At 52.7% G+C, this 14665-nt stretch overlaps 5 protein-coding genes across 5 annotated transcripts; 4 read left to right on the top strand and 1 right to left on the bottom strand.

Moving 5' to 3' along the window:
* Positions 1 to 343: 343 nt before the first annotated feature.
* Positions 344 to 1291, top strand: DACRYDRAFT_78824 (uncharacterized protein; the record flags this gene model as incomplete). The annotated part of the gene is made up of 3 exons (XM_040776363.1): positions 344 to 587; positions 648 to 1066; positions 1127 to 1291. Exons 1-3 carry the CDS (start codon positions 386 to 388, stop codon positions 1289 to 1291), a joined length of 786 nt encoding a protein of 261 aa, XP_040629811.1. The 5' UTR covers positions 344 to 385.
* A 1154-nt stretch (positions 1292 to 2445) lies between these two features.
* On the bottom strand, positions 2446 to 3003 carry DACRYDRAFT_115872 (uncharacterized protein; the record flags this gene model as incomplete). The annotated part of the gene is made up of 2 exons (XM_040770089.1): positions 2984 to 3003; positions 2446 to 2936 (listed from the first exon to the last, which is right to left on the bottom strand). A coding segment is annotated over exon 2 (234 nt), but the record flags the coding sequence as incomplete, so codon positions are not given.
* A 5066-nt stretch (positions 3004 to 8069) lies between these two features.
* DACRYDRAFT_21847 (uncharacterized protein) lies at positions 8070 to 9259 on the top strand. The gene is made up of 3 exons (XM_040772570.1): positions 8070 to 8256; positions 8331 to 8647; positions 8692 to 9259. Exons 2-3 carry the CDS (start codon positions 8541 to 8543, stop codon positions 9017 to 9019), a joined length of 435 nt encoding a protein of 144 aa, XP_040629809.1. The 5' UTR covers positions 8070 to 8256; positions 8331 to 8540; the 3' UTR covers positions 9020 to 9259.
* Positions 9260 to 10702: 1443 nt separating this feature from the next.
* DACRYDRAFT_106996 (uncharacterized protein) lies at positions 10703 to 11641 on the top strand (the record flags this gene model as incomplete). The annotated part of the gene is made up of 2 exons (XM_040768371.1): positions 10703 to 11455; positions 11504 to 11641. 2 exons carry the CDS (start codon positions 10703 to 10705, stop codon positions 11639 to 11641), a joined length of 891 nt encoding a protein of 296 aa, XP_040629808.1.
* Positions 11642 to 13025: 1384 nt separating this feature from the next.
* DACRYDRAFT_106995 (uncharacterized protein) lies at positions 13026 to 13562 on the top strand (the record flags this gene model as incomplete). The annotated part of the gene is made up of 1 exon (XM_040768370.1): positions 13026 to 13562. The coding sequence occupies one exon, from the start codon at positions 13026 to 13028 to the stop codon at positions 13560 to 13562; it is 537 nt and encodes a 178-aa protein (XP_040629807.1).
* Positions 13563 to 14665: the final 1103 nt, after the last annotated feature.

Genomic DNA, 14665 nt, shown 5'->3' with positions numbered 1-14665 from the left:
CCTGATTTCCCCCAAACATTCCTTATAAATTAAAACTGACGTGTAGGACGGTTCGACCGTCCCACGCTACGCAAAGTAAAGATGGTGAACCCGTGCCAAGCCATCAATCTTGAGCAAACAAATATCATTCTCTTCAGCTTGCTGACCATTTCCCTGGCTGCGATGCCCACAGCCGCACATCTTGGTAGGTTCTATTTGCCTTGACCCCTGCACGCAATGAGTGCTGATCACCAAGAACAGCCCCATGGCACCCTTCCATGTGCAAGTGTGCTTTCATAGGTCAGATTGTGTAAGCTAATGCCCCACAGATGGCTTCAACTGGACGGCACACAACCCCGGCTGGGCCAACCCGGGTGCGTATGACAACAGGCCTGTAACGCCTCTCATGGGACGGACCTACTCTGAGTGGTGGATGCATGGACATCAGGACCTGCCGCCCAACTTCGGGGACTACCTCGAGCTCCATGTGGGCAACAAGTTCATGGTGCAGATGGCGTGTGATAAGGGTGCGACGGACTACTATGCAAGTTCCGATGGCGGCGATATTCGGGATGGGAACTGGCCTTGCCCCAATGCGTCATCTGATGGTGAGCTGCTTGCGTCTCGGGCCAATTCGAATGAAGTGCTCACGCCATTGTGGCGGAAAGAATGGCATACTAGGGATATCAACGACACCAAAGGCTGCGGGTTCGGCATCGCGTACAAGTCTGATGTCTCCACGGTGGGGCCAGAGGACATCACGATCTTCTCGGTGAACTACACCTGCCCTTGGTACCGCTACCAATGGTTCGACGTGCCCGCGGACCTGCCCCCCTGCGACGACTGTATCTGCACGTTCAACTGGATCCACAGTCCCGATGATGGGAGCATGCAAATGTACCAGAACGGGTATAAGTGCAAGGTTATCAACTCCATGCCCGGGAAACAGCTCCAGATACCCCAGCTGGCGAGGAGGTGTGGGGACGATCCAGACTTCAATAAGCCGCCGGATCCGACGAACTGCACGGGCGGCTTGAAAGGGGGCGCTAAGCAAGGACTGTACTGGCTGCAGCAGGACGGCAATAATGTGCGCTTGCATCACTACTTGTGCTGTGCTTGTATATATACTGACACGATGAAATGCCAGATGTTCGAAGGGTATTACGCCCCACCATACTACAACGCGCTGTACGACTTCTCGAACGGCGCCCAGACGGACATATTCATCAGCAACGGTGTGCCGACAGGTAACTCCGTCTCGTCCACCTTGTCTGCCGACAGCTCCGTCACCACTTCCACCAGCACCCCGTAGGCTGACGTCGCTGCCGGCAAGTCTGGCTCCAGCATCAGTTGACATGGCCCGGAGCGTTTCTTGAGTCAGTCGTCATCGTACGAATCAATAATGTAATTTGAAAGACACATGCACCCCGTAGATAGAGCAGCAATATGACAGCACTGCTACCTAGATTGAGAGATGCGTTGTGGACATTAAGAAACTGCCCTCCACCCGTTCAATGAGGCTGTGCGAACACCCGACTTTTGCGAATCCCTGCTCACACACCAGTTCTCTCACAAGGGTTGGAGACGCTACGTTTGGTACGTTATCAATCATGTGCATAGTTTATATTTGTGCTTGGCACGGCTCGGCACAGCTCAGCCTCCCCAATCGCCTTCTTCTCCCAAATACTCAACGTCGTTCTCTTGCCGGTGCGGAGGGCGACCGGATGGCTCAAGCTCGAGTCGCCGGGCGAGGGGACAGGAGAAGTAGACGTTGTGCGCTTACGCTATGGACAGGCTCTTCGCCGCGCGGGGTGAAGTGGACCACCAGACGGAGGCGTACCGGCAAAGTGCGCAGATGAGGAGGATTAGGAGATGTCTAGGCATAGAACCACGCATCGGGCTCACCGTCGCCAGCCGTTCTCGGTCTCCTTGCTGCGGTTGGCTTTGGCTGATGGGGCGATTGCAGTGGGAGGTTGACCATGCTCGCTCGCCTCCTATCGTCAACCTCTATAGACGCAAAACCGTCCCCCGCGGTCGTCATCCCCATCCCACTTGGCCCTGGCCCCCCTCCTGCACCCGTAGTCCCAGCCGACCAGTGCCCGTGATAGTGCCCCACTCGCCGGCCTGCTGGAGGAGGTCATCCGCTCCAACGTGCTGTTCGGTTGACCCAGCTGCGTCTGGGACGAACGAGGGAGGAGGGACGGAGCGGGGACGAAGGGATTTGCTGCAACGGTGGGGTGTGGACGTTTGGCGGTGCGTTGGACAGAGCCGGCGCGATGATGGAGGGTGGAAGATTGAACCCGTGCCTAGGCTGGAGTGGCCGGGCGTTCCCGATCTCCCGGCCGCTCATGCTCCTTGCTGGGGCTGATGACGGCGTTGTTGCTGCTGCTGCTGCTGCTGCTGCGGTTGACGACTGTACCCATCCTCAATCATCCTCTGTATCCTCGGCTCCACTGGAAGGTTGACGTTTCCAATATTGCGAATAGCAGCAAAGAACGACTTCCGAGCCTTGTGCGGTTTCTCCTTGTTCGGGATCACTGGCTGGCCTTGCCTAGAGGAAGAGTGGGAGGAAGCAGAGGTGGGGTAGGGGATGGGCTGTGGTTGCGGAGCCTGGTGGGAGGGCTGAGGCGAGGGAAGTTGAGGTGGACGGCGGAAGTCTCGTGCTGGGCGAGAGGACAAGATATGGAAGATCAGGTCCATCCCCACAAGTGAGTGTAAATCGAAATCGAAACAAGTGTTGTCATAGGCGCTCTGATGTAATATAGTTGCATTGGAACAACGTGTGCATTCAAGCTTGATTGTGTGCTTCGAGTAGACACTATCGAACTGGTCGGGCGCAGGAGATGAATTGCTGGGTCGACTTTGGACGATCTGCAAGGTGGTCTTGCATGGTGGTGGCTGACGTATGAATGCCCATTCCAGCAACCTCAGGTGACGGTTTCTTCTCTTGTTCTGTTCTACTCAAAGATCGGATAAGTCTCAGGTCAGAGAATAAAGGACGGACCAGCGTAGTAGACACCAATAGTACTCGCGAACCCATGACCTCTTATTCCGTCCACATCTCAAGCTCTTCCTTGCTGGTTGGCTGATCTCCTTGATATCACTGAACTCGGAGGATGGCGAAGGGGCCTGTCCAGCGAAAATGACATGGCATGAAGGTTGGCAAAGTCAAGTGATATACTCAAGTTCATACGTATACTACTGTATAACCGACCAGTCCTGGTCCGCTCCGGGGGATTGCTCCCGGGTACCGGACGCGACTGTCGACGCGTACGACCCGGCACGATCTGGCACGCCTCGGCACGACTAGATACGATTGTCGGATTCACATCGAATGAATCATTCTCTATCGCAAGGTATTGTAACCGCAGCGCCGTAAAGCTTTGCGGGGTATCGCCCACCACCAACACCTCTGGGAGTTGATAGGTAAGATAAGGGTAAATAAGGCGGGATAAGGCAAGAAAGGCGGGAAAAGGGAAAGGGAAAAAGCAGGGAATGGGGTGGAGAAGGTCGTCCGTTGTGTCTGGCCCGCCTCAGTACTGAGCAAAAGGCAGTTGCGTTGGTGAATCAGAGCATACTAATTTGTTTCGGTAGATCACGACGATGATAGAGATACTGCCTCAGAAGAGGAGCGCAAGACGCCGGGCGATAGAGACGCTTGCGACAGCGACAACGAGATTCTCGATCCTGATGAGAAGGTCAGAAAGCTATTCTCTTCGCGTACGAGGGAGAAGACCGACTCAGCTGTCATGCGATATGAGAAGGACTGGAAAGGACTGCTCCAAGCGCAGGTTGAAGGGCCAAAACTCAAGTTCGACAAATCTCCATGGCCCGTGTTCAAGCGTGTCACTTCGCCGAATCAGCTCGAGGATGATTCGGTGAAGTCATTCTTCCGACACTTGAGCGGCCTTTCGGGCGGCCTTCGCAAGCAAACTCTTCTCTGGTATCCCGACAAGTGGAATCTATGGCTGGACAAAGTGTGCGACCAAGATAATGAGGACGTCAAAGCCGGTGCTGTAAAGGTTATGCTAATATTGAATGAACTGAGAACGGCGCACCGAATCCCCCTATGACGGCCCGTTAGAGGGCCCCCTTTTTCGCCTCGCCGCCCTGTTCGCGTTTCCCATCCCCTCGAACGGCGTCGACCATCGCGCCAACGGATGAGATCGGCTCGCTGCCTTCCGGCTCGCCAGCCTGCCAAGCGCGACCTGGGTCGACAAGGTGAACAGACGATCGCAGACGGACGACGGCACTCACGTTCGCCTCGTCGTCCGCCTGAGGGTCCCCGTTCCGCTCGCCTAACCCTAAAACCAGGCCATATACTAACCCTGACAACCTGTTTGGACCATAGATCCATACGTTCCGCGCATGCCGTCCACCATGCGGTAATGGTCGAGGCTGGTTGCGCCGGGAGCGCTGGCCCTGGACAGGACCCTTTTCTTTTCAAATTGAACGATCCTTGCTGGCTCAGATTTCGCTCCCTTTTCTTCTGCAAGTTGGCTGGCCGCAGAGGGAGAGCGTGGTCGCATTGGGAGCGTGCCTCTTCGATCGGGTTTAGATTGACATAAGCGTGTAAGATAATACAGCGTCGAGTGTGCTCTGGAACAAAGTCAGAAAGCGCACAGAGTCAGAAGGAAATGTGGTCCGCACACAGACATGACTCCTCGCCGCGCCCAGTGGCGGCGGTGCCAGCGCAAGAGGACTTACACAGGCGCAGATATCGAAGGACAGGGGAATGTAGCTCTTAAGCTCATTGTCAGTAGGTTGAGATACTTCAGTTTGGGGCCAGGGCTGACTCGGTTCGATGAATTCGTGCTCAGAGTACTCGTCGTCCATTATGCACGCGCTGACAAGCAACAAGTGCGGGGTATGTAACTGACGGAGCAAGTACACCATCGCGTTTCGATTCGTATTCATCCATATCCCGGTGAGCCGCGAAAGGCAAACGTGACCCGTTTGGGTTCCATCATGAGCTGTGGGGATCTGAACGCATGGCTGCTGCATGTCACGAGCAACTTCAACCCAATGAGAAAGCGACGGCGAGGTACTCGGGGTCATCGTCCAGATTCACCATGCTGAGATTTTGGCCACCCAGTAGCTCATATCTCATCGGAGGTGCCCGGTATGGGTCTTGGTGCTAAGGGAGAAACATGACCCCTTTACGCAGATGTACCGAGAAGGCTACAGGGAGCCATCGTGTGCGCGTTGATCGGAGCGTGTCGATGTGGGTGGAAATCTGGAGGTTGATTAGCGTGACTCGCAGCTAAATGGACGCATCACTGACGGCATGACGTGCTGCAAGAGGGAAAGGTTGACTGCTGCGGATAGCTCAGCCGACTAGTGCATATATGAGCAGGATTCTCATGGCACTTGTCTTCGGAGGGGGAACATACCAGAGCGACGCATGACTCTTACCGATGTAGCACACTTGATGTACCACATTTTGGTGCCGACTGGCTGCAGCGCAAAGACTGCATATCACTGGCTTGGACATTTCGAAAGAAAATTACATTAGCATGCCACTAGTAGTTATCTCATCCTGTGCACATGTTCGAATATCTAGCGCTCAACTTCTGTGAGAAGGCCATGAATTACCAGATATAGGACCCTGAATAGCCAAAGAGGAACAGACATTGAGACAACATTGTGGCCTGCCATCAGCTCGGCTCGGTAAGGTTCACAGGCAGAGTCCCACTTTGACAGAGCCCGAAGCAAAAGAGATTTAGTCCGGTCGCGGAGCTCATGAACATGCTTTTCTCCGAGAAGGGTGATAGGAAGCTCGTGGAGACCCTCAAGGAGAACGCAGTAAGTATAAAGCCCGGAGCATACGACGTTAGGAGCAGCAGTGCCTTCGGGACAGTGTGGAACCGGAAGATGGAGACGAGCGAGTTGGTCTCTGATTTCAATGGTGTCAGCGCATAGTGCAAGGCCAATCCTGTACAATCGACCGAGTCTGCTAAGCCAGAAGGCTTTTTGAGAAGATAGTTCCTTCGGCGCTATTAATGTAAGTCTGATTAGAAGCACATCTAGCTGCGGCCGGTAATGATACAAAAGCTTCTGCGTGTTACCCAACTTTGCTGGACCAAGCTTGGGCACTACAAGGCATTAGTAAGGCCGGAAGGCATGCATAAGGGAACTCAGGTCATACAATGCAAAGCTAAATATTGGTACAGGGTTTGTTGATTCCCCACCAGTAGCTGCGACATCACCCGGGGTAGCGTTTCTGCCATTGGTTTGACTTGTCTTATCGTTTGTGTTTAAAGGCGAAGAATATATAAGAACAGCGGTACACTGAGTTGCTAAGGCAATTGGATGCCTTGGTAACCTGCATGGCCCTTGGCCGTGGCTGTGTGCTCTGCATTCGACGGTCGCCTGGAACAGCAAGGAAAGACCTGGTGAACCTTCGCGTTCGTTAATAGATCAACTGCTTGGTGTAGGGCTACGACGCCGGCAGAGAAGTCAAGCACTTGGATCGAGCGTTGTGGCAGGCTTAGGTGCGACTTTTGGGGGTTTTCTACCGGGAGAGGAAGAAAGGCTTAACTAGCTCTACGTATTAAGAGATAGAAGGAGAGGTGGGTCACGTTGAGCTTCAGGAGTTCAATTTTGTGCTTGAGGAATCTATGAGAGCACGCCGATGTGTTCTCCGTCACGGGTCGAGCAGCTAGTCTTGTTCTTTCATCCATAACGCTGTGACTGTCGAGGAGCAAGGAGCGTTACATCGCATAGATTTTTGGCTGCTCCGATATCTCCGCTGCTGCATCAACGAGCAGCACGCCAGAAGCCCAACAGGGTGGCAACACCCCGGCAATATGCCATTGTCTCAATCCCGGAGACCGTAATCCAGGAGGATGAAAGGGAAAGCAACGTCAAACCCAGTTGCTCGGCAGACGAAATAGACTTCCACCGGAGCTGGTATGTTTCGGCCTGTGAAGAACCAGTCACTGCGGTCAATTGTCACACGCTTGCCACCTTCGCAACCAACTTGCAGGCGTCAAAAGAACCAGTTCGTCGCCCCATCACACCCCCGGTCGGGAATGTGTTGCAGTCGCCTAAACCATGAGCCATGTGCTTGAGGTAGTGCTTGACAAGCCGGCGCCTATAGTAGACTACCGCCGGAGAAGCCTCGTCCGGGATTGGCCTGTGATGCAGCTCGTCAGCATTCCCTGTTCGCTCACGACGACCATGTGAACCTTTGTACGCTAGAACTTACCTTAGACGCCATAGGAAGCCTAACCGCCGGATTCGCACACCCCCAACCCCCCAAAACTGATGACGGTAACCTTGGGACGTTCACCCTCACACTTCCAGTGGGAATCTGTTCCAGAGGGCCGCGTGGTCTGGCGCAGAATCTTACAGGTAGTCATGAGAGGATCCTGTCACGGGAATCGAACAAACAGGATGCTATTGTGAAAACGACTGTTGCCAGGAGGAATGGTGGGAACGAAGTGTCCCACGCTAAAATTATCAGCTTCAGGAGAATCGTTCATTTGGATTTGCGAGTTGACAATGGCGAGCAAAGACAAAGAGCGTGGCTAAGCCGCGTTTCATCGGAGCTGCTCTTGCGATGGGTTCAGGAAGTAGCGGTTCACGTAAGCACCATTTTGAATCCGTGTTCATTGTTCAGTCCAGGGCCATTTTCGGGAGGGTCTTTACCTACCTGGGTCTTCGCTGCACCAGCAGCGCTCTTAGCCTTTGTACTACAGATGTAGAGAATCTATGTCACAATGTATTCCGAGGGCAGTCCCTCTTCAAATTCTAATTGTGGCTAGCCCTTGCAGGTTTAGCCGCCCATCAAAACTCCATTCTTCCCCCCAGCCCCATCGGGAGAGAAACTCGACGCGGACCTGGAGGGGGTGCAAGGGTCCTCATCATCTTTCGACGCTATTCTTAAGAAGGCCGGCTGCAGCAATCGCTTAACTCTCACCACGTTTATTTCATATCAGCACCTATCCCTGCAAGCCGAAGCGTCATTATGATCACCTTCAAACCCGCATTTAAGGATGTAAGAGGCGTACACTTGGTATGTGATGCCTTCTGATGCTCTGATTTGAGATTGATCAGGGATCTTCAGGTGTTATACTCATGGCGGGCGTAGTGGTCTATACCACGAGCGCCGAACACGCCGGTCACTGGCCCCGGCATTCGTATAAGTCATCAATAGAAGCGGTGTTCCTCTACACACCTGGGATCTGCGCATCGCCAGGTGTACTTCCGACGCTAGAAGGGCTTGTGCAGAGTCGGATTGGGGTCATCGTTGTTGTAGGGGTGGTTTCTCAGGTGTGCCATAGGAATGATCCCCATCATGGAGCGGCACGCTAGAAGCCGAAAAGGCCTGACCTTCGTCTGTATAGGATCGGCAATGCGATATGGCATCTTTCGTCACCGCACACTCTTCCGCTCGTAATCTACTCCGCCCTCCTGCGCGTCAACCAACGGGTTCACGCGACTTTGGATAGGCCGTTCACCGGTGTCGTGCCTTGGCTGCTTGCTATGGAGGAAGACGAGCTGCAGTTTGTGCTCAATCACCCTGAGAGTGACCAGTCGCTTCAAGAAGTCGTGAAATGGTTAGCAATGTCTTGCGGCAAGTCGTCAAGGCAATTCCAAAAGCTTGTGATACCGGGCCGATATCGAAAGTCTTGTGCCTCTGGCACTACGATTTGAGCAGTGGGTACGTGTGCATCCTATCCGCGATAGTAGTACTCATGTTCTTAGTAACATTCTAAGTGCTACTCGAGGTCCGGACGCAGGCAAGATCATTTCAGTTATCGACTGGGATGGAGCTATCGTCAACCCGATTTGGTGCGTTGTAAGGTGGCCGAATTTCATTGCGGTTCAGGCTGGGCGACGTTATCGATCGGAAGCGGATACAAAGCGATACCAGGTGATTCTCCGAAACGAGCTTCTGCGTCTCGATACGGAAGGGCTTCTGAGAACCAGCTTCCAGCAAAAATATGAACTTTCTCGGGAACTGCTCGAGGTCGTAACGCAGCCATGGAATGCGACCTTCGAACGTCAAGAATGGCTCGACAAGTGGAATTAGGAACGAGAGGCCGAGCGAGCAGAAACGACCGCGGGAGGATGGCTATCAGACGCTGCCGCTATTCTTCGCCGGTCCGGCAGCAAGTCTGGTAACAAACAACCGCGTCGCCGTGTTCAGGAAAGATAGATGCATATATCCCATTGTTATAGATTATTCCCTTCCAAGGCCATTTCCTAGAATGTCCGAGCGTACATCAACGCAAGCTTTATATTCAACTTGCTTTATCTCGCAGAGCAGCTCTAATACATCCTCCATCACCTCTCCCTTTGCGAGCCGGTGCGCAGGGTTTTACAGACATGAGTATGTCAACCGGTCAATAAGATTTCTATTGACTTCGCAACCACCCAAGCATGTGCGAATGCAGAGAGACTGCCGACCAGCAGAGACCAGCAGAGACCAGGCGAGCCAGCGGCGACCAGACGTGCCCTGCCGTTCCGCACGCCAAACAAGTGCTTATGCGATGGTTTCCTTTCCTCGACGCCCCCGAAAATAATGCGGAGATGGATGGGGCACATTCCTGTCTCCGTCTCCCTCGGCGGCTTCTCCTCCTTCGATCCACCCGCAGACAACTAAACGCCATCCCCACGGTCAGTTTGAGTACTCGCGGTGTGGTGGGAGGACGCATACCCGTCCAGCGCCCTTGCCCCTATAGGGACAGGGACTGTTACATCCCGGCAGCGGCAGCCGATGTTTGGAAGAGGAAAGAAATGAACACCCAGGGCACAGTGAGATTGCAAGCAAGACGGAGGCCCGACATAATGAGATCACTAGTACCCTCCCCGCTACTCGCATTCTCACCACACCCTCAGCGCAGCCTGCCTCTTTCCCACCACTCCTTCCACGCCCACTCAACCTGGTCGACCCAGATTCTTTCCAATGCGCACTCTTGCCTGTGAGCCTCCCTTGCCGACCACATCGCCGTCGCTCTTCGTTGCCCTGTTCGGCCTGGGCATGCTGGATACGAAGCTAAGCCGGGCAGGGACGAACACTGCACCGAATACAGCAATCACGAGGGGTGCTGAGAGGGAAACCATTTCAAGTATCCTCAGAGTGCGGGCTTTGCGGTTCCGCGACAGACTCCTTGTATACGACGTAGTTATGGCGCAAGTATACAGATAGAATGAAGAACATCACAATCATTCTTGGCTCATTATTCAGCTTGAAGCCTCTCCACTCTTTTAGACTGTGCATTGAATCTCGGTGAGAGCCGGAAGATCTCGTAGATTGGGAATACAGTGCTTGGTTACGGTTACTAGGACACCAGGTTGACCTCTGTATATAAGCAGAAGCAGACGATGAAAGCCAGGAGTAGTCCACCTTGCCACCATTACATTGACCTGAACCATAATGGCTTTCCCTTCCGTCTCAGCATTATGCCAAGCGCTGAACGCGACAATTACGCTAGATGGAGATGCCAGACGAGCCTGGTTTCGCCTCCGATTCTGCCTGGTCTTTGTGATTATAGCTGCCAGCAGTCTAGTGCAGCCGGACCGCAAGCTCTTCGCAGTTCCAATGCATTTGTGGGAATTTTGGCTGACCGTCGTCTGCAGCACGTGGTGCTTGACAATGTTGGCTTGCAGAACAGCCTATAGAGCTTTGTGCGCTTACGATGTTCTACCTTACCTTCCAGAAGATCTCTACGGCTTTCTGGTCGAATCGCCTCTATGCAGCACGGAGCTCCCTATGGTCATAACTCTGATAATCTCCCGTTTCATGTTCTGGCTCCTGGTCCAGGAGCAGCAGTCTGCCCTAGTTGTCGTCGGCATCTCAAATCTCCTCCAAAGCCTATACTTGCTGAACCTAATCTTGTATTTCCTGAAGTTTGTGCTTCAAAATGGTTTGAAGTCTCTGATTGGCGTCGGTCTGGCTAAGTATTGGGAAAGGCACGAGTTGGAGACCGGGGTTCTTTGGACACTTGTTCAGATTGGGCTGAAAGTTCGCTCAAAAGAAGGAAACATTGACCCTCAAGAAGAGGACCGTCTCGGCGATTTCGCGTGCACTCCATTGCCGTCGGATGAGTTTCAACAGCTTGTAAAGGATGTGTTTAGCGACCTTACTCGTTATGAAATTGAAGGGTTACCACCTGGAGACATAACCCAATCCAGGATTGAATTTTGGTTCACCAGAGAGCATTGGGCAGAACGTCCCGTGGACTTCATCCAGTTCGATTGGTGCGAGGACGGGCGTCTTTCACGAGAGAACTTTGTCATACGATGCATGGTATGGCACAGGGAAGAGCAGCGAATAGCTGACACCCGCCTTGCAATAAGCCAGTTCTTTCAGCGAGCCAATGCCATGGCCTTCCCAAGCCGTTTCTATTTGATGCCCTACCTATTGATCTATCCTTACATCAACTGGACGAATCTGGTGTTGGCAGCTATAGTCTGGGCGGTCGTCGTGAAGGTGTATGTCTTCAAAGTTGACTTGCATGAACTGGTGAGCACTTATTTTGGCTTAATGATAGAGCTCTAAAGCTGGTCTCAGAAGGAGCGCCTTCTTGCAGGTACATCGGTGCCATTTAATTCAAGGACAGACACTACAAGTCAGCATGAAGTTGAAGACCTTATCGCAGAGACAATCCCTGCGTCCAGCATGGAGAACCCTCCGCCTGGGTATGTTTAGACTTGGCCGGCGGCCAGATTTGAGGTTCACGCAATAATATGTGCTGCACTCGATGTTGATTAGTAAAGAAGCCAGCGACCAACCAATAAAAAGAGTCACCTCCATACTTTTACGCTACGCCATAGCGAGAACCCAGGTCGCCACACGGATTGTTCAGCGGAATATGCAACTCGTTTCGCGAATATTCCTCTGTAGAGTGACCCTGTAACGGTGAAACTACGCCCTGCCCGCTCCTGAGGGGATAGACGGTGTCTTGTGAATCCCTGCAGCGACACTGCCCAGATTGCAGCGGTCCCTAATGTCGCTGGGCTACAATCCGGAGGGATACCAAACTGGACTTTTCCTACCTAAAAATAGCCTGCCGTGAAGACTCCCGCTGGCCACTCCCGCTGGCCTTCGGGATGAAGGACTAGCGACCGCAACTTGAGACCGCAACACGCCTCCATAAATTTCTCACAGCGCTCTTGATTTGCCGTGCACTCACTTACATTACTGCTGCTGACTAGTAAAGCATGGATACGTGGGGGAATGCAGACTAGTGGAAGATAAGGGATGTACACACAATGGGTGGCACGGGGTGAAGCAAGAGAAAGGAAAGGAAATCATCAGTGCTAACTAATTCGTTCACACACATCCCCATGCGCATGCTCATGATTAGGGCGCTACAGGATTAAATGGAGTCTTGGGTACAATTTGATCTGTATGACTTAGTGTAAGCGTACCACGCTGATGTTTGGCGTGGGATGAAGATCCTAGTCAATTGTCTATACCAAACCTTATCGGGTAGGAGCTACTTATAAAAAGGTTATAAACTCGCTGAAGAGGACGGACTCCAAGCGAACAATGCGTTCTTGGATCATGGGTCAGCTCATAGGCAGGACCCGCGTTATTAAGGAAAGCCTGGCCAGGATCTTGCCCGTCTCCCAAGCCAGCTGATGCCGTTCTTGTGTGTTAAGATTGCGCTCAGCACGCAACGTCAGGGTTCACCTTACGTGCATCCATGATAGCCTCGTTTCACTCACCCCGGGTTCGCCTCTGTCTGTCCACTGAAGTGGTGGTCGCGCCTGGTGGCTGCTGGTGTCTCTGTACAGGGAGATAGAGATGCTGTGCTGATACAAATGAGGGTGAGGAAGTTGTTTTCTCAGGGTTGTGCAGATTTTGGGACATGTTCTGCTGCAGAAGAAGCGTTATGGAGCGAAACTATCGGACGCGATGTGGCGCAAAGTTGAAGTCATCTGCCCCGCCCGTCAGAACACGATGTTGGATACAGCAATGGGTTGGCATAGAGACGGAGTCTCGCTATAATGAAGTGCTACTGCAGAGTTCATGAGCTCCCGATTCTTAAAGGGCGGAATAAGATGTCTGGCAAGTCAACCAACACAACATGCTGTTCCTTCTCTTCGTTGCAACCATCGCACGCAGTCAACTAAACGGTATGAACTGCACAGACGAGGTAGCCGGAAATTTGAAAATCACAAATGACACCAATCCTTTCGCTTATCCACTGAGCAACTTGGATAACAACATCACGTCCCAGATCTATAACGGAGGTCATGATCCTTTTGAGGTGAAATGGCAGAAGTGCTTCAATCTCACCACCAATGTGAGCGAGTACTTCTTGTCACGGCTGTTCGTCCCAGCGGTAGATCTGTGTGTCGTCATTGATGGGGATGATGCAACGCTAAGCCTTGACAATTGTTTGCTGGACGGTGACAATGACGACTTTGAGAGCCAGCTTGTCCAATATTCTAACGTCACCAACACTTTGGTTTGGACTGCCAGTACTGGTACTCGAGTGACGTTAGGTGTGGTGGATCCAGGAAACGGAACTACCCCGATCAAGATGGGCCCTGCGAGCAGTGCGACCCCACTAATGCTGCCGTGGTTGGATTCTCCAAATGTGCTGAGAGCCAATGCGTGAATAAGCCATGCTAGTACAGGCCCAACGTGCGACGCCAGTCGATCCGGGTTATGCCGACTTCATGAAATCAGATCAAGTAGAGTAGCTAAAGTGATGTAGTCCCCGCATTGGCTTGTTTTATTCCAGGTAAATGAAGCGGTAAATGTGGTAAGCTGTTCAAGTCTCCTACAGGGGATGAGAATCACGAGTGTTTCCCTGAGCTGGCGGCTCCGGAAGTATGTGGGAGAAAGGATCCATGTGCGACACCAACGAGCTATCGCACAGCATCAATACGGCCGTACTTTTGCCCCCTCTTCCCTCTTGTTTGGCATCTCAAAGTTATCAAGGGCGGCATCAACTTAGTTTGGTTTCGCGTTGTGGGTCGAAAACTCTAATGGCAGAAGGAATGCCTCTTACTGACAAAGGACCACTCGAAAGGACAGGGTAAGCATACAGCTTTGCCGCGGAGCATCAATATCATCATTGGCCTGGAGGGAAGTTTATTGGGAAGGGATGCCCCGCAATGTGGATTCTATGTGAACGCAGCCGACGGAATTCGGTAACGAGAGATTGTGTCAACCAGTGCAAGACTAAAGCACCCGAGGGTTTAGGATGAATAAATATGCAGTCTTCGAGTCAGTCTTATCCCAAAACGACCGTCTTCCATTCGCCCTAAATTTCTGTCTTAGAAACCCACTTGAAGTCGGTTACTGACGGAACCACCTTCAAGCCCCAGCTCTGGGTACCTCAAGAAGACAGAGCAGCTGCAGTGAGGACAGTCAAAACATGCCTGGATTGACCATTTGGGAGGCTTTGGAGTTGCTTGAGATGAGAACCGCACTGACGCGACGGGAATTTCCAGGCCAACAGCACTCCGTAACCCACATGCAAAGCGTCTTGGACGAAGTTGGGGATTTATTGGGAGAGGAGCATCCTGAGTCGTCGCATGACACAGAGAAGCGCGGGTACGCTTACTTAATTGAGCAGAAAAGGGACAAGGCAGAACAGCTATGGCTGCAGGCGCTGGAGGTTAACCGCGAAAAGGGGCTGGGGGACGAGGATCCAGCCACCGTGACTCTAAAGTGGCCCCTCGCGTTAGCCTACTCCCGGCAGAAGCGGTGGGA

Source organism: Dacryopinax primogenitus, assembly GCF_000292625.1.
Source record: "Dacryopinax primogenitus strain DJM-731 SS1 chromosome Unknown DACRYscaffold_7, whole genome shotgun sequence".
Lineage (NCBI taxonomy): Eukaryota > Fungi > Basidiomycota > Dacrymycetes > Dacrymycetales > Dacrymycetaceae > Dacryopinax > Dacryopinax primogenitus.
This window is presented reverse-complemented; position numbering and strand designations above follow the sequence as displayed.